General features: G+C 52.9%; 2 protein-coding genes across 4 annotated transcripts in view; one reads left to right on the top strand and one right to left on the bottom strand.

Annotated features, from left to right (window-relative positions):
- PRKAB1 (protein kinase AMP-activated non-catalytic subunit beta 1) overlaps positions 1-22,445 on the bottom strand; it is a 423,514-nt gene that overhangs the window by 72,763 nt on the left and 328,306 nt on the right. The window lies entirely within an intron of this gene.
- The window catches only part of MSI1 (musashi RNA binding protein 1), a 31,433-nt gene continuing 15,940 nt past the window's right edge, over positions 6,953-22,445 (top strand). For 2 of the 3 annotated variants that reach the window (XM_075516233.1, XM_075516234.1), the window contains exons 1-6: positions 6,953-7,166; positions 7,425-7,465; positions 7,597-7,678; positions 7,792-7,876; positions 12,611-12,652; positions 14,416-14,508. In XM_075516233.1, the coding sequence (XP_075372348.1) occupies positions 7,108-7,166; positions 7,425-7,465; positions 7,597-7,678; positions 7,792-7,876; positions 12,611-12,652; positions 14,416-14,508 (402 nt within the window). In that variant the 5' untranslated portion in view covers positions 6,953-7,107. Of the gene's footprint in view, positions 7,167-7,424; positions 7,466-7,596; positions 7,679-7,791; positions 7,877-12,610; positions 12,653-14,415; positions 14,509-22,445 lie in introns of those variants that run through there. The other variant, XM_075516235.1, reaches the window with a different exon arrangement.

Here is a 22,445-nt window from a genome sequence, read left to right as displayed (position 1 = left end):
AAGAAAAAAGAAAATGGCATAAGGACCCTGATGTAGCAAAATCAGCCTTGAGGGAAATCCAGAGCAGGCGAAGGCGTGAAAAGATAAATGCTTAAAGGCTGTGAAAAGTGAGCAAAAGATACAAGGGCAAGAATGGACAAGTAGCAGCAGGAGCAAAGTATTTCCCACTAGACTGTGAGCAGTGCAGAATCAGAGCTTGTCTTCAGGGAGAGGTTAGCTCACTGGGTCTGTGGGCAGGGGGAATCGCTGTGTCTTGGGACCAAAGAATGGATTTTGAGCCTTTTCCAGTTCCAAACTCAACATATTTAAAAGCTGGTGTAGGTTGCTGCAGCTGGAATCTTTAGTAACAGCTGCCTCATTTCACATTCCCTAGCCTGGAAGGATGGGGAGCCTGTAAGCCTGAGCAAAGATGCTGTGCCCTGGCGTGGGGGAAACCCTCCCTCTCTGGAGGATACCACTCCTGGCCCCAGAGCATCTGTTCTGGGTGCACTGCTGTAGAAAACCAGGAGCTCTTCTAAGTGCAACACCCCCGGGCAAGTTTGTGCCTTGCTGTAGCCTATTCTTCTATGGCAAACAGAAGAACGACCAGAGATGACTACAAGTGCACCTGGACCCTCGCGGCCTCTCTTGCCTCCGTCCCCTGTTCAGCAGGGAGGAGGCACAGGCAGGGGTTACGTGTACAAAGCGGCTAAGCCGCTCCTGCAGTCTGAGGATGGGAGCTTTGCCTGGGAAGACACTGGTGTCCGTCTTGATTAGGATGTGCTGCCTGATGTAAGTCATGTGACAAGTACAAACAAAATACCTTGGGAAAACCTTGAGGAACCAGGACAGGCTGAGCTGCTTAAGGAGATTTACAGCGTGTATTTCTGTCCTGTACGCTTGCCTTGGTCTGAACCTTTCCCGTCTCAGGAGCTCTAGCACACACCCTGGATTTTAAAGAGGCTCTTTTCTGTTCATTCCTCCAAATAATCTGTAAACCCTCTCAATTTTGTGCTGTTAAGTTTAACAGTGTAGTCCCAGTTACTTTACACCACCATAGTACCAGAATGCTATAAAGTTGTCTTCTGAGAAGTGCTGTTGGGATTTGTGGAGCAAAGGTCCCATCAGCTTAGATTAGAAAGTAAGTCTTGAAGAAATGGGAGAGTTAAAAGCCAGTGTGAGTGTTAGAGCAGAGGTAGGAAATCAATTATGTCCTGAAGGAGAGGGGATGAAGAAACAGCTTCTGCTTGCTCAGCTCCTGTTCGTTTGTTGAGCCAAAAGTTCTCTGTTTGCTCCTGTAAGTGCCTCTTCCTTCTGGTGCTGCTCTGGGACAGTGCCAGCACCCAGATTTTCTGCCTCCTGCAAGCATCTCAGCGGAGGATCCAGTCCTGCTTCCCCTGAGCCCTGTTCTCCCCTTGCTCCCCTGTTCCCTTGGATTCTGCTATCTTTAAGGCGGATTTTAGAGGTCCTTGACATGGTGCTGACTTCAGCCCCAGATGAATAATTCACACGTGCGTCAGACCTGCAGAGGACGTGCAGATCAACTGATAGTGCAGCATCACTGGTCCCTGCCTGGGAAGCTGGTTACTGGAGGCCCAGCAGACTGGGCTGCAAGGCACTCAGCAGTGTCACTGCAGGGAGACACTGGAAAAGCTGTGTCCAGTGTGGTGTTGTGTTTGGGTTGTCTTCTTTCTTTCTTCCCCCTCCCCGGACGCAGGATTTTATTTTTAATACAGAACTTTAATACTTTTTAAAAATGTTAATACAGAAACCCATTTTGTCTAAGATATCTGGCAGCCATTGCACTGGCGCATGCTCTCAAACCTGACCCAGACCTTTTTCTGTTACCCCTATTTACCCGACTCAGTCCCAGACCTTGGTGGTGTTTGGTGCAGCCTGGCCCTATGTTGCACTGTTCCTTGCCCTGACATGTGCCCGTGGACCACAGCCTTTAAATTTCTCTATGTTATTCCTGTCTTCTCTAGCCTCCATCTATGCATTGGAACGCACTCAGAACTCCCCTTTCTATTAGACAAGCCCTCACTTTTGCCTCCTTTACTCCAAACTCTCTGTCCTTTCGCCTCATGTGATGAAGAAACTGTAGAAACTGAGGATTGAAAGTGGTGCCAAGGGGTCACCTCTGCAACAGGCAAGGACAAAATAGCACCTGATCACCAAACTGACGGTAATTTGTTCTTAAAGTCTTCATGGATGGGGACTCATTGGCCTTCCTGCACAACCTCTCCCATCTTTAGCCATCTTCAGTTGCTAAGTTTCTCCTAATATCTAACCTTTATCTCCATCTGTGCAACTGAGCCGATTGCCTTATCCTCAATGAGCACAAGGAACAGTTTAATCAATGTCTTCTTTATAACAGTCTAGCACATCTGGTGGATTTCTGTTGCATCCATCCTCCCGTCCTCATCTCTCTTCTCTAATGGTGGAGAGATGGGTCCCTCCGTATCACCCCACAGGAAGCTCTGAGCTTCCAGGTGAGGAGAGGAAAAGCAGGAGGCAATGCTCCGCTTCCAGGCTGGGGAGGAGCCTCTTAACAGCGGATGCTCTGGGAAAGGTCCCCTTTGCACCGGTTGCTGAAGTGAGGACAGGGGAGAGGTTAGGTAGGAGCGAGGATGGAGCAGAAAGCAGTGACTGATGAAAGCCTGTGACAAATGGTAACTAAGAGGTTAGAGGGAAGGTGGAGCTCAGGGCACCTTTGAGGAGAGAGGTCTCATTTTTCAAATCTGTTGTTGCTTTCTGTCATTTTATATGCAATCTTTGGAGCGTTGTGTTAAGAAAGTGAAAATGTTTTCAGCTCCTCTTTGGAAAGGGGGACCCTTTGCAGGCTGCTGCGGAGAGGTGGCACCTGCGCAGGGGCCAGGCTGGTGCAGTGCTGGGCGCTCTCGGTGCGTGGAGCAGCTCTGGTGTTAGAGCTGAGCAGTCAGTGTTTCCCCCCTCGTTTGCTGGGCCGGTTTAGATAGGATCATGGAGACTAGACACCACGTAGTAGTTTTTAGAGCTTGTAGAGAGGGAGAATAGCAGGAAGGGCTCTCTGATTTTTCCCTTAGCCATCACTTCCAGAACAGCAAGTGGAAGCCTGCAATCTCCTACTGTCCTTCAGAGACCTCTCCTTTTTTGCTGTTTTATGCTGAATACCTATTCACTACGCTACAAGTTCTCTCGATGTTTTACTTTTATTTTCCATCCCGTGCAGACCTCTTTCCCTTTTTTTTTTTTTTTTCTGAGGCTCCATCCCTCTTGCTGTTTTGTGGTAATTGGGTGGTCTCCTCCTCTCTCCTCCCTCACTCCTTTCTTCCAGTTATCCCAGTTGTCTGTATTTACTCTTCATACTCTCCTGCTCTTTATTCACCCACACCTATGTTTCTCTTTTCTTTTCCTGTCTTGCACGCAGCCCTGTCCTCTCCTCTATTCTTTCCCACCCTGTTCTTCAATGCTCTGCACCATGTAGCCTGTTTTCCCGCTGCAAATCTTGCTCCGTGAGGTTTCTTACATGAAGCAAAGAAATCCTTGGTGCCTTTGCAGCCATTCCTCTCTTCCTGTTGCTGACTCTGTCTGTCCGTCCCCCCGCCCCCCTCCCCGAGTGGACTCTAAGTAATTAAATTTCTCTAAATAGCTCTTTTCCCCCTAGATGCCTGACTCTTGCCCCAAGCCAGCTCCTGCCAGGCAGGAGGCGGCTGAGCAGTGGGTTCCCTTTGAGGCAGACACCCCCGGCTGCCTCGCGCGTGGGCTAGCAGGGAGGTTTTGCCGTCGGCCTTTCCAGAGGGTCAGCATCCCTTCCAAAGCAGGCGCGAGCACCACCGGAAGCCGCTGCCAGAGACTGGCATTGCCCCCAGGCTGCCTACGGAGCTGCAGTTAATATCTTCCAGGTTTGCATGTTCAGCATCGCAACGCAAATATTACAGGAATGATTTGAATTCCAGTTCAAGTTTGTTTATCAACTGTCCAAACTAAATGAAAAGCGAAACTTCTTGTAGTACCCGACTGCCAAAGCCTCCTGGCTAGAGACAGGTCTCCAAGACACGATCTCTCCCTAAGCCATATATGATGAGGGAGGAAAAGAGGTGGCTGTTGCCCTGCCCCTCCCCTAACCTCCACTTTTTGGAACCTCCCTCTCACCATGAATAACTCCAGTGTCTGCCACTGGTGCTGGGCAGAGCTTTGCCAATCATCCTCCTCAGCAGGAAGTGGACATGATTTTGATAGTGTCACTCTACCACACACGAGACGCTGAATAGCAGCAAGAAAACTGAGCAGTTTTGTTAATCTCGCTGGTGTTTGGCAACCTCTCAGCAGCAGCCACAGAGGCACTACAGCTGTCTGTCTGCAGCCCCAGGAATACAATGCTGCATTATTTTATATTCGGCAGATCATCTTTCCAATCATAAGGTCTGGAATGGTTTATATATTTACTTCTCCGTGAGGAAAGCTTCCTACTGTCACTAATCAACAGATTTTTCAAGACCCACTGTCTTGTGCGTTACAGAGATAAATGAATTGATATTTACAAAGCACTTTGGGGTCCTAAGGTGGAATACAAAATATTGTGTGTATGTTTTGGAAAGGGCCTCGGAATAAGTTACATGGTACGGTGTCATTCCCAGTGATGCAAGTCCAACCACATCCTCCATCCAAATCCTCCTGAAGGCTCACTTATTTTTCCTCTGATGTTCACAGATGTTAACTCACATTGATCCTGTTCTCCCTTCTCCAATATTATTTTGGTGGAGAAAAAGAGAATAAAATAATAAACATAATGCAAAGAAAAGATAATGCTGTGTCCCTCAGAGTGCTCTACTTTATCTATCTCATAAACAACAAACATTTTAAAATTATAGCGAGGCACTGGTAGTAAACCAAGAGATGTTATCCTTTAGTGTGTCCAACACTGAGCTCTTGTTTCTTTTTTTTTTTTCCTTGTGTTTAATTAGCATTAGTTTTGTGCCTAGGTTGGGCAATTATGGAGCATAAGACCTGTGCCAGATGACTTGAAAACGTTAGTGCCCCCTTTGGAGTATTTGCCATCCAAATGGGAGAGCAGGTGCCAGGAGGCAGCGCAGCAGCAGTGAGCTTGGGCAGCATCGCAGGCGGCAGCGGTGGCTTTCTGACAGCCCAGCTATCATCCAGGTTTCTCAGTATGTACAAGGGGAGATGGCCGAGATGCTGCCTCAGCAGTGCTGCTTCCACCGGCCACACAGCCCTTCCCCATCGCTGCCAGCTGCGGTGCCACCTCTGCGTGTTGTTACTTATATTTCTGTTCTGCACCATCCCAGCTGCCTCTCGGAGCACCTCCACCCAAAGTGGTGACTTCAGGCCTGTGGAATGATGAGTGGGCTATTCTGGAGAAGCAGCTCAGCCTGGACCGGTGGCAGCGGGAGCTGGGGCTGCTCTGGGGCCACAGCTGGGACGCTGCATAGCTCATTTCCTGGAGGTGGCTACCAAGTCTCTGGTGTCGAGTGTGTTGCCATGCCCGGGTACAGGGCCAGGAGATGGGGTGGTGTCACTGACCCAGCTCAGGAAATGGAGTGGGTGAACGGTGGTTTGGCAGAGCTAACGGGCAGAGGATGAATTTAACTCAGAGTTGCAGCCTCGGGATGAGCCCACGTAACGAAAGATACTATTGCAAAGCATTGTTAAAATAAAGGTGTCCTGGTTCCTCTCCAGGAGGGAGATGAGGTGTACTGGCACATGGAAAAGCAGTCACGAGAGAAGGGGAAGAAAGCTCGAATGAGGATGGCACGGACCCGAGAGCTGTCAATACCTGGTGCTGGAAGGAGTAGAGCTAGAGATGCGTGTGGGGAATATTTGGTGGCACAGTGGCACACACCTGACTGTGTGTGGGACCCTGTGATAACCCCTTGCAGTGAGAGGGGCTCACAGCAACCGTCACCAGAGGTTTTGTGCACGGCTCTGCTCTGATACGCCACAGATGCAACCAAGTGCCCTTTCTCAGAGCAATGCACGGCACGGCCAGGAGAGAGAGAGGCTACAACTCTCATCTGACTCTAGCTTTACAGGTGACAACCAGCATTTCATTTGTTCCTCGCTGAGCTCCTCCAGCCAGCCGGGGCCGGGTTGCCCAAGAGCAGAGGCAGAGAGTGCACGGACCTGCTCCAGAAGCCATCAGTATGTGGACGAACTTGCGTGGCAGCAGAGAGAGGCTGGAGCTTGGCACGAGTCTGTCAATTTGAACGAGCGAGAAACTGCGCGGTGACTTGGGGCCAGCCTGGCCGCCCTCCCTGCCGCGCCGCGGGTGAAGAGAGCGGGCCGGGCCGTGCCTACCTGGTGCTGCGGGGGGGCTCCGCGGCGGTGCCCGGCAGCAGCTTTGCTCGGGGCCCGCCGGCCGGTCCAGTCCGGGCACCGCCGTGCGGGGCGGGCAGCGGCGAGGCCGGGCAGCCTCTGACCCCCGCGGGCTGCGAGCGGGCACGGAGGAACCGGGGCTCCAGGAAGGCGCCTCGGGGTGCAGGCGCCGGGGCTCCCCGCTGCCCACCGCCCAGCTGGGGGCGAGGAGGGCAGCGCCGGTCCCGCCCTAGAAGCGCCCTCGGCGGGGAGGGCGGCGGCCGGGGCCGGGCCCGGGCCCTCCCCGCGCCGGCTTTAACTCGCCCGGTGCCGGCGCCCGCTCGGCGGCGGCGAGACACCGGGGGGCCGGGCCGGGGTCTCCGGGGTCCGCCGCGGCGAGCCCGAGCGCACCGGGCCAGGCCTGGCTCCGCCGCGGCGGGGCTGAGCCGGCGGGGCTGAGCCCGCCGCCCTTTGTCCGCCGCCCCGGGGCAGGTGCGGGCGGCGCGGCCGGGGACAAAGCGGCCGCGGGTTCCCGGGCTGCTCCCGCCGCCGTGCCCGGGGCCGGGCGCGCTCCCCCGGCGCGGTGCGGGCGCGGCTCCCGGCGCTCGGCCCCGGCGCCGCCGGCGGGTTTTATGCGCAGGGCGGCCGGCGGGCCGGCGGGGGTGGGAGGAGCCGGGCAGGTTGTGCCCGCCGGGCCCTCCTCCCTCGCTCCCTCCCCGCCCGGCGGAGAGGGGTCGGGGGAGGGGGCAGCATGGCCTGTCCGTCCGGCCCCTTTTCCAGCGCTCATCTGCCCCGGGAGTGCGGCGCCGCTCCTCGCAGGGAGAAGAGGTCCGAATGGAGACAGACGGCAGCCAGCCCGGCCTCGCCTCCCCGGACTCCCCGCACGACCCCTGGTACCGCCGCGGCGGCCGCCGCCGGCCGCCCCCGCCGCCCCCCCGGCCCCGGCCCCGGCCGCGGCCGCCCCCTCCCCCCGGCCCCGGCCGCCCGGCCCGGGCAGGCGCGGCGGCGGCGGCGGCGGCGGTGCCGCTGCCAACATGGCCGATCCGCGCCCTCCCCTCCCCGCCCGGCCCCGCCGCCGCCGCCGCCACCCCCGCGGGGCGCCGCGGCCCCCCGGCGCGGCCCCGCTCACGGCTCTCCCCTTCCTCCCGCAGCAAAATGTTCATCGGGGGACTGAGCTGGCAGACCACGCAAGGTGAGCGCCGCGGCGGCCCCGCACCTGCCGCCGGGGCCGGGGGTGGCGGGGCCGGGGCCGGGGCCGAGCCCGGCGGGGGCGGCGGGGCCGGGCCGGGCCGGGACACCCAACGGTGGGCGCTGTGCTTGCAGAGGGCTTGCGGGAGTACTTCAGCCAGTTCGGCGAGGTGAAGGAGTGCCTGGTGATGCGGGACCCGCTGACAAAGAGATCCAGGTGAGAGGCCGGGCCCGCGCCTCCCTTCGCCCCCGCCGCGGCCCGGCCGCCACTTTAACCAACTTTCTCTCTTCTCTCCGCATCCCCTCTCCTGCCCGGGCTGCGGGGCTCAGGGGCTTCGGGTTCGTCACGTTCATGGACCAGGCTGGCGTCGACAAGGTCCTGGCCCAATCCAGACATGAACTGGACTCCAAGACGGTGAGATGACTTCTCTCATCTCAGGGGTGCATTTGCCGGCGGAGCGGCTGTGCTCGGAGCAGCCGTCGGTTGCGGTGTTTGATTTCCAGTTAGAGGTTGCAAACTATCGATTCCTGATACGGATTGATCGGCCCCTTCTCTGCCCCTCTCGCCGGTGGGTAGCCTAGCTGCCGCCCAGGCACCGGGCTCACCGTCAGCCCGGGGCTGATGTCCCGGCGTGGGTCTGCAGATCCTGGTGACGGCTTTTCTCCCACCCGTTGGTTGTAAGGCCCCTCCGAGGAGTGATCGTGGCCCTCTCGGAGCTGGGACACCTGAGCGTGTTTGGGGCGAGAATTTGCACTGGGAAACGGATGCGGCTGAGTTTGGGGAGAAAGGAGCCACCCCGGCCCCCCGTGTGCTGCCGAGCACCGCTCCCTCCCCAGGGGTGCTGTCTCCCACCGCCCAGGCCCCACTTCCCCCAGCCATGGTGGCCCGTGCCCTCCCCTCGGCAGAGAGCCTTCGTGCCGCGCGCCCCAGAGACTCGCCCGTGGCTTCCCCGGGTGAAGTTTTTGTAACGGTTGTGGAGGTTCAAGACTTTATTGTCTCCAAGCGTGGCCAGCGCCCGCCCATGTGGGCCACCACCACCGGCCTCTTGAAGCGGCCACAGCTTTGGCCCTTGCTGTGCAAGCAGGGGCTGATTAGGAGCCCCGGCTGGGCCAGCAGAAAGATTTCGGTGGCTCCCTGGGTCAGTGGCGTATCATGCCCGGTCCTGCCTTGCAAATCTGTGGTGGTGGGGAGATGTGCAGGCTGTTTCAGGGGGTGGGGGTGAGGTGTCTGAGTGGGAGGTCCCTTCTCTGTAGTTTTAGTGACTTGCCTTCCCCTGAATTCCTTTTCCTTATGGCTGCCCCGGGGTGAAGGTGAGGGTAGGGATGGGGGAGCGGTGGGGGCTGTGAGGGGGTGGCATGGTAAGGGGAGACGTTCCGGCTCCGGGCACGGGCTGCTGAGGAGTCCAAACACGCAACTTTATTTCTTGCAGCGCGTGGCTCGGGCGTCCTAGCCTTTATCTCTGCAGAAGGGAGAGGGCGGGAGAGCGAGACCCCCTTTCTTAGGGTTTACGGCGTGAGTTGCAGCGAGATTTATGTCTGTTCCTGTTTAACTGCCTGGATCGCTCCCTTTGATGTGCACAGGTCCTTCCTCCCCACGGGAGCTCCCGGTTAAACCTACCCCAGCCTTCCTGGCCGAGGCTGGGTCCCCAGGACTCCCAGCCTTCCTCCTTTCAGGAGTGATGTAAAGTGAGTTTTGCTCTGGGGGAGGGTTACGGTACAGTCTTTTGAGGAGGGCCCAGGGCTTTCTTTTTTTTCTCTTTCTCTTTTTTACTAGCCTGTGTAAACACGGTGTCTGCTCAGCTAGTCCCGTCATGAGTCTGCGGGCTGGCATAGACCCCTCTTGGAAAGGCAAGTGATGGATGTCTGTTGTAGCACTAATCCCAAAAGCGTTTTGGGGCTCAGAGCGAGCCGAAACCCACGGTCTCCATTCTTCTCCCCGAACCGCCGCTGCCGCCTGTGCGAAGCCGCTCTGCAGCCCACCGTGCAGCCCACGAGGGCGGGGAGGGACGGACAGGGCAGGGGCGGGCGGGCGCTGCAGGAGAACAGAAGGGCCTCGTGGCGCAGGGCGCATGGGGACCGGCCAGCCATTGAAATTCCCAGCTGCATCTGCTCTGCTCGCCCCGCCAGCACGGCAGAGAGAATGGGGGCAGTTTCGCCAGGGCCCTTCCTTTGTTAGGAACTTTGATCCTCTCCCCCCTTCCTTTTTATTTTGTATTTAGCGTGGTTTTCAGCTGGGTCAGATGTTTTGGGGTGTTTTGCCTGGTGAGAGGTTGGTCTTGTGGTACCACGTGGAGCCTCTGTATGGCTTTTCCCTGCTGAGCTGAAAGGTTCTGCTGTGAGTCATGGGTTAAATGACACAAACTCATCTGAATCCTAATTTAGGGTTTTATGAAACTTTGCAGGAAAAGGCCCGGTGTCCTGAAAGGACAGCCTTCTCTCGAGGCTCGGTGTCTCCTGGCAAGCAGCACTTGATAGTCAGTGTCTGCCCAACTTGTTGCTTCATTGTTTTCCGATTCTTCCTACCCTAACGAGGGCTGTTGGCCCGATTCTCCGGGGAAACCTTGTGCTTTTCAGACTCCTCTTTGTTTGTAAGCTAGATAGGAGCAGCCTACGGGGTTATTTATGGAAATGCTTGATATGAGAATTGGCTTTGCAGTCTCAAGGTAAAAGATTTGCGTGACTTTGTAAAGCTGCAGCTGGCCGCTGCCTTGAGCTGCTTCTTTATGTGCTCTGGGAAGAGCAGGCTTGGCGGTGTGGGTCGCCCTGTCGTTTCTTTGTTGCTGTTACTGAGTTTTTGCTGTGTTTGTCTTTTGTGGCGGAGGGAGCGATCTGCGGCTCTCGGCCAGCGCTGACTAACGGAGCGAAGGTAGCCATGGAGGTGCGATGAATGAACAAACCCAGTCCTGAGGTCTCGTGGGTCCTTCCCTGCCCTCCCCCGCTTTGGGGCACCGATACCAGCCGGGTTCATGCAGGAGTTACGTGACCTGAGCTATTAAATGGTGCCATAGGTGGCCTGAAGAGCATTACTGAGGAGCCTGGCCAGCCCACTTGGTACACCTGCGACGTCGGTGGGATTCCTCGTCCCCCAAAGCCTTGTGGGGTGAAGTGGAAGCGGTTTGTGCTCAAGTGACTTCCACTCACCGCAGCCTGATCCCAGGGTTTTGTTTTCTGGATACAATCTGAGCAGTTCCGAATGCTCTAAACTCTGAGCAGATTTCTATCTAGGTTTGTAAAGAGGATCCATTACGTCAGTGAGTGACACTGAAACACAACTCCTCCAAGGCTATTTGTTTTAACACCAGAAATGAGGGAATAAGGTACCAGCGCTTTTGCTTTAATTAGAAAGACTCCAGCCACTGAGGAGCAGTCCAGTTCGAGTAACTTGAGTCCAGCACTGAACTCGCTCCCCTCTGTGTGTTCCCAGGGCTGCCCCTGCAGTCGGTTGCCCTGGCCTCCCTCTACCTGCAACAATAGCTGGTTGTGCAGAAGAATTTGTGAAATGACTGCCTGCTCCCTCCAGCCAGGAGGACGCGTTATCTCTGCCCAGTTGATCACACTCAGGGTAATGAGAAAATGAGGCCGAGCTTAGCATTGCTGAGTATGAAAGCATCTTCTTGGCAGGAGCTGAATGACACTGGCTGAGAAGTAAAAGACAGTAGATTATTGTTTTTGCTTATTATCTGCCATCAACCTCCTGGTCTCCTGCCGTCCCCTGTCCTCAGAATTCGCTGTGGGTGTCTGCACTAGCCAGGAAGCGGTGGGGGGGGGTGTGTGTGTGCGCAGGGAGGGGAGGGACGGTTCAGATGCCCCAGGGAGGCACCGGCGGGTATGCTAATCTGCTGGTGCTTGGAGCTTGGGGAGGGAGGTTTATTTTTGAGTTTATTTGTGCTCTTCACTTTTGCCTCTGTTTACTTACGTGCTGAGTTTATTTATGTTGTAGGCTGTGACTCAGGATGGAGGTGGGGAAGGCAGGGAGAGAAGCCGGTGGAAGGGCGCAGGGAGGCCAAGCTCCGGGGCTGTGTGACAAGTGAAAGGACGTGGGACGGGAGGGCGGCCAGGCTGGAAAGCTGAACAAAGCAGCCAGAGGAGCTGGAGAAACACAGCTTCCTTTTGGGCTGTTTGAGCTGCCGGGCTGATTGGGACGATGCTCTGGGCTGCCCTCCCAGCTGCAGCATGTCCAAGTGCAGGGATGAGCCAGACCTGCCTTTACCGCAGGTCTTTGTAAGCTGATTTGTAGGTCTGGATCATCCCTGACGTGATGTAACTTTACAGGAGTTGCTGTAAAAATAGGCTATAAAGAAAGGTGGTGGCTGAGGAGGAGAGGAGGCTTCGTGGGTGTTTGGCTTGCAGCTGCATTAGTGTTGTCCCGGCTTTTGTGGTGGTGTGAGGCCAATGCAGGCACGCGCTCATCTGTGCTGAGCCCAGCAGAACGTGCGGCACCTGGATGGCGGCGCGGGGACCGGCAGCTCTGGCCGGCGGCAGGTTTATAGAGAAGCTGAACAGGCACAATGGAGGGCTCAGCCTGCGGAGGGGAGGCATCGCGTCATTGTGTGCAGCGCAGCCTGGGGAGAGGGGCAGCACGCTGCCCTGCGGCCACAGCCTCCGCAGCCTGGGGGGCTTTGGCCTCCTCGGTTTTGTTTGTGCCGTCCTGTCTGCCCTTTTATTTCTTCACCTTGTGTTTTGTGGGATGAAATGTTGGGCTTTTTGTGCGCTGCCTCTTTTCTGTGCTGCTACCACCCAGGTGGGCTCTGTATTTGTAGATAGAGTGCAGGGGGAGAGCAAAATGGCAAAAGAAGGCACTTTTAATATGAGGCCCGTGATGCAGGGCACCCAGGGGCAGGCCGAGCGGGAGGGTGCAGCCCAGCCTAGCCTGTTAATCCCAGCATGTGATGGGCTCTCGGGTGCATCTGGCCAGCACTCAGCCGGAGATGGACCACTGCATGCTGGGACTTGTAGTCTCCCTGGGTTACACCTTACCGAGAGGGAAAGATGTCTGCAGCCAGCTTTGTTTTATGTGCCTCAGGCAGATTCTTTGGGTTTTTAGCAAGGTGCCATGTGGGCAGAGACAGCCATGCGCATGGAGGAAACCCTGCATCTGTAAATAGGCAGCAAAAATGTGTTCACCTGTTCTTCCCCACATCTCTTTCAGATTGACCCGAAGGTAGCATTCCCCCGCCGAGCACAGCCCAAGGTAAGCACTGTGGGCAGCCCTTGCCACTCCAAAGGGTGAAATTCGTGGTGGTGAATCTTGTCCCTCTGTGCAAGGTTGCCAGTGCACGTAACGGAGTCGCTCCCTGGGGTTTGCTCAGGACTCACCTGGAGCAGGAGCTGTTGTGCTGCACTGCCAGCGTGATGTGCTGTGCTGGGGTACGCTCCTGTCGGGCTTGCAGCACAGCGCTGGGGGTTTGCGTGGCAATGGAGGAACCAGGAGGCCTCTCAGTTGTACTTCAGGATGCACTAGTTAGAGCTGGTGAAATAAGTGCTGCCCAGGGTGAACTTAGTCTTTCCGAAGTTGCAGCCAGTGTCTGGAAGTTTCAGGCCTAAGGAGACAGAGAACAGCTCTATGCTGTGATGTGATACAGGTGGAAAGAGGGTCGTGTGTATTGCACACGTGTGTGTACGAATAGGTGTATGGCAGAGAGGGAGAAGGATTTCATTTTGTGAAATGCCCTTGTGTGCTTCAGCACTGGAAAAGGCAGAAGGAGTTTGGTGTTGGACTTTATCTACAAGAGGCTCTGGCATCGAAATGTGCAGTTGCAGGAACTTTTTCCAGGCACGCAGCTAGAAACTTTTAACTGAGGAGCCAGCAGCAGGCTGGAGACTGCCTTTAGACTTTGGGTCTCCCTTTAACTTTGCCCTTGGAGTTTTAATGTTTAGAGTCTCTATTCCAAGTGCTGTCATGGGAGAAAGAGCTGGGGAGAAGCAGTCTTGAGAAGCAGAGAGAGGAGACTGGTGCCGGGAGGGAAATAAGGGGGATCAGGCATTGAGAACAATTGGTGAGCAGGTATCCCGAGTAACTGGAGCCAGGAAGCACATGGTAGGAATTGGGTTAATTCCATTAAGCAGTTTGGTGACAGAAGGTGCTTTAGTGTTAGAACGGGCTGCTCTCCAAGCCAGGGAATTGCTGCGGATTAGCCCTATGCTCCTTGGGGTAATTAGGACCATGTGTTCCTCTGAGAGCAGGGGTGTAGCCAAGCAGCTAAGGGGAGGATGCAGCTGGAGAGCCGGTTCAAAGGATGTCGGTGTGCCTCAGCCTGGCAGCAATGGCCCCTCTCGGGGTAGTTAGTTTTCTTCCTTGTCCCAGTTGCATGAGTGACAAGTGGCAGAGGGATCTTCTCTTTGCCTTCTTGCAAAGGCAAAAGAGATTTAACTGGGCATTGACTGGGCTCCATTTAAGTGACTGGGGAATGGGTGCGAGATGAGACTTAGTCCATGCAGATGCTTTGCAATTTATGAGCTAGGAGAGCGAAGCCTGGGGAGCCTACCTGTGCTGACAGGCCTCCTGCCCATCTTTCCACTCTGGGAAGCAGAGCAGGCATCTCTGGGGGAGCCTGAAGGAGGCTGGCTGTGCAAAGTGGCAGGGCTGCGGGAAGAGCTGGAGGGCTGGGGAGGGGATGGTCGTGCCCTGTGCCTTTGGGGTGGTGTGAAGGTGCCAAGAGAGAAGCAGCAGGCTAGCAAGGGGAGAGGCTGGTAATGTGCTGTCCGAGGAGGAGGTGGTAGCTGGGCACTGGCAAGCATGATGGGGCAGCGCAAGGGCAAGAGCATGCCTTGGGGTCTGGTGTAGGACAGACCTGCTAGCCACGTTTGGCCAGGGGGCCTTGAGAAGGTGGAAGCTCAGCTGCAGCAGAGGGGCAGGCGCTTCCCGGCAGTGGAGGGGAGTTTAGTGGCCTTTTGAGTCTCGTTCTCTGCTCGCTCTGGGTTTATTCGGTGAATTCCTGTCCTTCCCTTTTCCAGATGGTGACCCGAACGAAGAAGATATTTGTGGGTGGTCTGTCTGTGAACACTACTGTGGAGGATGTGAAACAATATTTCGAGCAGTTTGGGAAGGTAAGTCTCTTGAGTGGTGTTGGATCAAAGCTGTTACTTCTGGGGCAAAAAGGAGTTTTCTGAACTTCTGTGGAGGCAGGATTAGGAGGCTGCGAGTCTTCTGCACGGGGTTAAGTAGATTGAAGGTCAGTTACAGACGCTGGGTGGCTGTAACGTCTTTGTAGGGGCTACAGCCAGTGACTCCTGCCCTGTGTTTTGAAACAAAGTTTGTGCTTGTTCCTGGAGTCGGTAGGACCTGGGCTAAGGGAAATGGTTTTCCATTTTTTCCCTATCCAGAGGCCTCTTAGGGCATTTTGGTCCTGCAGATTTGCAGTTTGTTTAAACGCTGGAGGAAGGTTTGTAGACACTACTAACAGAGTGGCTGCAGCATCAGACCTGTGATTTTGGCCTGTTTCTAACTCTGAGCCTTGTGATTGATATTTTGGTAATCCTTCATTAAAATAAGCCTTTTGGTCCTGAAACTTCTCCTGCTGAGTCTTGGGCAAATGGTGATGTTTTTGGATGTTTGAAGAAAATTTGGCACTACGGCTGTCCCTTGTGTTGGTCTGGCTCTTCTGTGCCAGCTGGCGGCTCAGGGAAGGGTGGGCTTCTGTGGATTGAAGTCACTTGTGCTGTGGTCCATGAAAGCCAGGTGTGTAAATTGCAAGTCAGGACTGAACTGGAGGATAGCAGGGGGCTCAGTCTTGGCCCTTCAGTCCCCTGTCAGGAGGTTGGTGAGCATGCCCAGGAGCAATCTCAGTAGTATTAGACTGAAGGATCCCAAGATTTTTAATGGGATTAGGAACTGAAGGGGATCATCGTACCGAAATGCTGAACGTGGTCACCGCTGGGGCAGGGCACTGTGACTGTTTCACTGTTGTTTGGTGGTGTTGTGCATGCGTTTGCTGTTTGGGGCAGGAAGTGTTGGATTCTGTAGCTGTTGAGACCTTCCTGCCTGGCTGGGGGGGCAGAACACAGTTTGCTGGGCGGTAATCTGGCCAGGACGTTGCTGATAGCATCATGGATGTGGAGGAAAGTACCACAGGAACTGAAGAGTGTGAGGGATGAAGGCTTTGGTATTAATTTTCTTCTGAAAGATCCTGTAAAAGGGTGATGTTATGCTAAGGCACATTAATCAGTGAAAGGAAAGGGAGTTTTGTAACCAGTTTTGCCATATTGTTGGAACTTTTGGGCAGAAGGTTTGGAACAAGTGTTTACTCAGTACCTTTGTTCAGCTTCTGAAGTCAAATCTGCATGTCCTGGTATGCCATCGTGACTGCAAAGTGGGACTCCTTTGTATTTCTGTTCAGTCCTAAGAGAAAGTGGCAATAGGAAAAGTGCTCAGATATACCCATGTTTGCTCGTCGTTAGCTCTGTGTGTTTTTTTTTCTATTGGAAATAAGCAAACTGTGTTGTGTCCCCAAGATCTTTTATATGGTGTCACTGAAGGTGTCACCACTAAAGGTGGTGGTGTCCATGTGTCTGTGTAGCCTGAAGGTTGTTAGACTTGCATGTGCTTCTGCACTGCTGATGGATGCATTTGATAGGAAAACAAAATGTCTTGGCCGTAATCCCCTTTTAACCTTAACTGTACCTCTGTTAATTTGAAGCAGAAGCATGTCATGTAGCACTCGGTTTACAAGCAGTTACAGTTGCTCTAGTTTGAGAAGTACTTTACAGTTCTTTTGGGGTGTTATGCTGTTATGTTCCTCTTGTTTAATGGTCATGTGCTGAAAGGTGTCCTGACGTCAGGAGACTGGCAAGAACTGGTTGTGTCAGATTGTTTTCTTGGGACTGGGCAGAAGGGAGAGTTCTGCATAGCTCAGTGCAATTCATTTCCAAAGAACCAGCATCCCGGACAACATCCGGCGCTCAAAATCTGTGTGAGGCCGATGCAGCTGGCCTCTTGGCTCTGGGGAGTTTCCGTGGGGAGAGGTCAGGGCTGGTCAGATTGACTCTCTGGTTTTGGGGCAGTTTTCTGACTCATCTGGCCATTTCAGCTGAGAGACTCCTCAGAGCTCTTGTATAAAGCATCTCTCCTGGCCTGTAACCATTTTCTAGGCTAAGCCTCAAGTAATTCACTGAAGGCTAGGAGAACTGTTTCCTGAGAAATTCCCTCCAGTTGGTAGCTCCGTATGGCTGATGCGCAGGATGAGTGGTAAAGCATGTTTCGGAGCAAAGCCTCCGTGGCCATCAGCTCTGGGGTTCTGAGCTCTGAATGTGCCACTCTGTGGTTTCTAGGGCTAAGAAAAGACTGTTTTCTTCAACTTCACATGTGACTCATGGAGAATGTGATTTTGGTACACAGGCTCTTTTGGTGTTTGTTTATGATACGCTGGGGCCTCCTAGCTTTCAGAGGTCTCCTAGGATCCCTTCTTCAGAGGTACTCTTGGCACCTGACTCTGTGGTCTTCATCTCCTTGATTTATGGCATCTTTAAGTGAGAGGTGGTGAAACTTCAGTTCTGTCATCCTCATCTTGGAAAGCCTCTCTGAAAAAATCTTTTCTAAGTCATTTGGGCCAGTACTTCTTCTGGAATTGGATTGGGACTGTCTGAAAAGGAATTGTTAAGGATGCCCTTTTAAAGGATTTCCTTGGAGGACTTACCCTCTAAGGAAATGGCTTTGGCTGTGTTCCCTCTTCTTCTGAGCAGCCCCACAGTTTTCTAGGATCTGGTGGGAGAAAAATCGCTCCTCTTTCCTCCTGCCTGTCCAGGGATGCATGGGAACGCTTAGAATCTAGAGAGGAGAGAGTGGGGAGCACCAGGTCATCCTGTCTTGATTCCTCAGGATCAAGATACTAGGTTTCTGGGGGTGATTTTTAGTCAATCATTGAGAATCCAGTGGTAAGTTCAGTTTGGATCTCAGCTTCAGGGAGAGATCATCCTCTGCTTCTGAGGACAAGGGAGTACAGACTCCTGAATGGGTTTTGCGTGAAGGTTATCTTCTAGGTAACCCTCAGGCCGCAAGCCTAAGCATGTGTTAGATTTGCCACCACTTAAGGCCTTTAAATTAGGATAGATGCTTTTTGAAAAATACATTTTAGTCCAGACAGAAAGCATGCACATGCTGTAGGAATTAGGAGAGGAAGTGCTATGGCCTGCAGTACAGATGAGGTCAAATTAGATTATCATAATGTTCTCTCCGGTCCAAATCAGTGAACTGCAGTTCGCAAGTCTATCAAGGAAGCTAGCGTCGGTTCATCTTGGATCAGAAACAACACACCTTGTGTGTCCAGTAGCAGGAGAAAAATTGAAGTTTGGTTGGGCTGGAGATGAAATGGTTTCCCATTTCATAAAACAAAATTCCCAAGTCTGATTTTTCCATTTTGGCATTTCTGCTTACTGTCCTATTTTTGTTTTGTTTTCTTTCCTTGCTGTGTCCAAAATCTTCTCTCAGCTTTGTAAAATGGATGTGGCAAAAGCAAAATGAAAATGTGTGAGAAGGAAATCCACGAGTATTACTTAGGGATAAAGGAGGAAAGGGAGAGGCTGGCACCCCAGTTCTTCATATCAAAATACTTGGTTTTAACAAGCACAAAAGGTGAAGCTTCAAAGAGGATCCCAAATACAGTGTGAGTTTCTCTGCTTCAAAGAAGGATCACTTTTTTTTTTTCCCTTCCAAAACTGTGAATGAAAAATATGGGCTGCTGTTTTCCTGAGGAAGAAAATACAAAGGTTGTTTTTTTTTTTAGTACAGTGAGAGAGACTGAGAAGTGCTCTCAAGCTGGCTATGGTTTGTCAGGTGCAGCTGCTAGGGCTTTGAACATAGCGGGATCTCTAGGAAACACTTCTGGCTCCAAAACTTGAATCTGTCTCAGATGCAAGCTGAGGCCATGGGCATGCTTTCTAAAGGAGATTATTTTTTCAACTGTAGGACAGAAGTCCTGGAAAGAATTGCATTCACAGTACGTGTAGCCAAGTGTCTTGGCTTAAGTTGGATGGTGTTGGAGATCTCTAGACTGCACAAGGAAGTATTTCAACAGCCTCTCTAGATTCAGGCTACCACCCTCACTGAAACCTGAAACAGAAAGAGAGGAGGAAGGTATCTTGCACCTACCACCTCAGGCATAGCTAGTCCTCCGTCTAGTTTAACACGTATGAGGATGCCTCAGAGGAGCTCGCGTCCCAGCTTCCTCCTTTTCTACTTCAACCTGTGGGAACATGTTGTTCTGTATTATTTTTTTGGGGAAAAATGGGTTGTCCATCAGAGTAATTTCTTTGCACCATTGGGTCTCTGATTTTGTAAGCAAGGTTATTTGTTTCAAATCATAACTGAAAAAACTCAGATTCTCTTTCTTTTTCAAGGGTTGGTCTGATGAGGTTTTGCGGTAAAGAAAGTCAAATAAATTGCAAGATAGGAGGCTGAGAACAAATAAGGTCTTTTTGTCATGGAGCTTATCTAAGCTGTGAAATCTTTGCCCCAGGATGTTGTTGCTAAAATTTGCATAGGCTCCAGAATGATTGGACAAATTCACGGAAGGTCTTTTAAATACACAGACTTTGAGTTCAGGAAATCCTTGAATCACAAATGGCTGGAAGATGATGGAGTATTCTGGGGTCTACTGTAATATCCTTGCCTTATCTTTATGTTCTTCTAAAGTTGTCTGTTGTTGGTTGGTATCTTGGGGGGTGTTGTGCAAGGTGAACCTCTGCTCTAACTTGGTGCAGCCAGTCTTTTGTTTGTCATTAGGAGAGAAGTTGGTCCTTTCAGAAACTAGAAATGCAGAGCTACTAGAAGAAATGGTGGTCTGGACCCAGTTTAGGTGTTTGAACTCATGGTTTTCTTGTGTGCTTTTGCATTTCATGAAGCAGAAGTGCAAGAAATATGCTCACAATGACGTCTTTGCATGACTCACTAATCAGTTGTGTCTCCAAGCGTGCTTGAAAAGTGCTTAAAAACAGTCTGCATCTCTCCCTGAGCCTGCAGGTGATCTGCGTATGTGGATGAGTCGGTCACAAAAGCTCAGCCTCTCTGGGCACGATCTGCCTCACAGAGAGAGATCTGCTCTCTAAAAATATCCTGGAAGCAAACAAGAAAAAAGATCTGCTGAGGTCCAAGGACAATTCTGACCTTTAGGCTGCCATCTAATACTCTGTCCAAATTCTGGACCGTTTGCCTCAGGTTCTGACATCTCACTCGGACGACGACTCTAGTCCTGTCCTGACCAAGAGAAAACCGCTGTATCTGAGGTGCTGGATTTGATGAGGGCTTGCGTGTCTGTCACAAATGCATATTCATGTACACCTGCCAGAAAAATGGTGTGGTCGACTTGGCTATATGAAATGAGTTTTCCCTGCTGACTAATTGGAGAACCTTTCGATACGGATGGGGAATTTCTTTAAAGGAAGACTTGTTCCTGTGCTTAGTGGGCATGATTTCCCTCACTTTGGATTGGGAGAATGTTAATTAATTAATCCTTAATCTGCTGCTCTCTGGAAATTTCAGGGATCAAAGCTACTTGTCAACCTGCTGTGGATTTCCAAACTGGATTTTGGATTTTCTTCCACAGATCAGAGGGCAATTTATGCAAATTCTCACACGTAACACGGTTGCAATGAACAGATGGGGAGGGGAGGAGAAGGGGAATCTGATCACCTCTCTTGTGGCAGTAGGCAGTTTGGCTTGTGGTAACAATGCCTCTGGAACAAAGGGTTCTCTATGCTCCGCATCTGGTAGGCAGATAGCCAAAAATGCTGTAGCAGTAATGGTCATTCAGGTCTTCAGTGGTTCATTTGATATTTGCCAGGTGCCCGCGGTGCAGTGCAAGAGCAGGCAGGAACACCTGGACATGCTGTCCTGCTCACCTGTGGCACGGAGCAGGCTCTGTCCCTTCCCTGAGTGTCATTCCCAGAGTTTTGAGAACGGCACTGCAGACCAGGGTAAGAAGGGTCCTCTGGGAGCCGTGCAGGCACAGCTCGCCTGCTCCCTGGAGCCGGGCTCTGGGCCAGTTGCGTCCTCCTCCCCAGAATCGGCCTGTCCTATGTGAGCAGCTGGGAGAACCTCGCAGGGTTGCTGATGCCCTCTCTTGACAGGATGGCCAAGTCATTTCTGGATCGTTTTGGTTTACCTTCCCTGTGTTGAAGCCGACTCGGCAGCTATTATTCTTCTGCCTGATTTTTCTACAACTATGTTGCCATGGTTCCTTCTAGGACCAGCCAAGCCATCTTTAGTTGCTGTTCAGGTGGAAGATGCCTGTTTCTGCAAAGCCTTTGCTTGAATATTTACAACTGTCTTCAAGATCTGCCCATGTGGAAGTGCACCCAACACTTCTCAGCAAACTTGTGTTGGAAGTTTTATTAGTTTTTTAATCTGCATGAGGCTGTCATTGGCTTCTTCCTTTGCAGGCACGTATGACTGTCTCAGGAAGATTGAAAGATATTAGAGTGGGACTAAGCCATTGAGAAAAATCAGGCCTTTTGGCCAAGGCCAGGTGGATCATACTGCGTTCTGGTTTGGTATGAAATGCCTCATATCTGTGCACCCGACTATTTTGGCTAGGCTGAGGGCTGCTTTGGTGGAGAGTCTCTCTCTGAAGCCTGTAACTGTCACTGTCCTCTCCCTGTCACCACCACACTGCTCTCATCAAAACCAGGTGCTGGTTTGAGAAGGGCCTGTCTTCTCCTCTCAGGAAGGTGCTGCTTGCTGCCCTCCTGCAGGAGGTCTTAGCAGTGGCAAATCCATGGAGGATTAGAAGAGCTTCTTCCCCAGGGACAAACCTTTTTTCACTTTCTGAACGTGTTACGTCCGCTGAGCCAAAGCCTTTATCTTTCTTCCACTCACATTTGGTTTTCCAAAGCTAGAGAGGGCCATTGGAGACAGAACAGAGGTGATGTTGGACAGCTTGGGTTTAAGGCTCAGGGGCGTGGTACCTACCCCCAAACTGCCAAGTACCTGCCAAATAAGTTGTCTCCTGTGGTAGGGTTCCTTGGGAAGGATACACCTAGAGAGCAAGAGTCACTGCTCTTAGGACCCCCTCTTTTTTCTTGACATTTTTGACCCTCGTGGCTAAACACAAGGAGAGACATCATTCCTCAAAATTAACAAACCTTGAACTTCTAACCTCAAATGTTGGATAACTGAAGCCTGGACCAGCAAGTTAAATTGTTCCCTGAGAGAGAGCCTTGACCACTAAGCTAAACAGTTTTCTAGTAAAGTGATCTGCTTCTTTGACTATGTTTAAAGAATTGAAACAAATATTTATTTAAGGGGGGGGAGAAGGGGGAGAAAGACAATTCACCCAGCAAAAAAGCCTTTGTTAAACTACAGTTATGATCATAGATTATTTCCACACCCTATTAAAAATGAACTTAGGGTGTTTCTGAAACTCTTAAGTGCTATTTTCCACACATTTCTCCTACATCCAGTTCGCGCGTAGCTGACCTGTTTTGTCTCTGCCAACCGTTGGGGACTGGCTGGAGAAGGCACCTCCACTCCTGTCCTGCTGGAGGGCCCAAACCCCCTTCCTGCCCCTGTTCCCAAGTATCCCTGTCCCCCCATCCTTCGCAACACCACGCCCCTGGCTCCGTGTCCCCTCAGTCCCTCACAACCCGCCTCAGCCCAGGCCCGCTGCCTCCCTCTTGGGGGAAGAGGCAAGATGGCGCCTCTTTCTCACCAGAAGCAGGGCCGGGAGGAGGACAGAGTCGGTGCAGGAGGGGGCTCGCTGTGAAACCTTTCTGCTTGCGGTGTGAACCCCTTGTGTGTGACGGTCGTTCGCCTGTGATGGCCTGCGGGAGGGCACCCGCCGGGGGCCGGAGGCCGTCACAGGCCGCGATGTGTGTGAGGGCGCCGCCGCTGGCGGGGCGGGCGCGGGGCCGGCGCAGCGGGGCGGCTTTGTGCGCGGCGCTAATCCGGGCGGCAGCTGCTATTGGCGGCCGCGTTGCCGTGGCGACGGCCCCGCCGGCGGCCGCCTTTGTTGGGGCCCGGCGCGGCCCAGCCGGGAAGGGCCCGACGCGGCGGC

This window comes from Mycteria americana, chromosome 13, assembly GCF_035582795.1.
Source record: "Mycteria americana isolate JAX WOST 10 ecotype Jacksonville Zoo and Gardens chromosome 13, USCA_MyAme_1.0, whole genome shotgun sequence".
In the NCBI taxonomy this organism is placed as follows: Eukaryota; Metazoa; Chordata; class Aves; order Ciconiiformes; family Ciconiidae; genus Mycteria; species Mycteria americana.
Note: the sequence above shows the minus strand (reverse complement) of the source record. Positions and strands in the feature narration are given on the sequence as shown.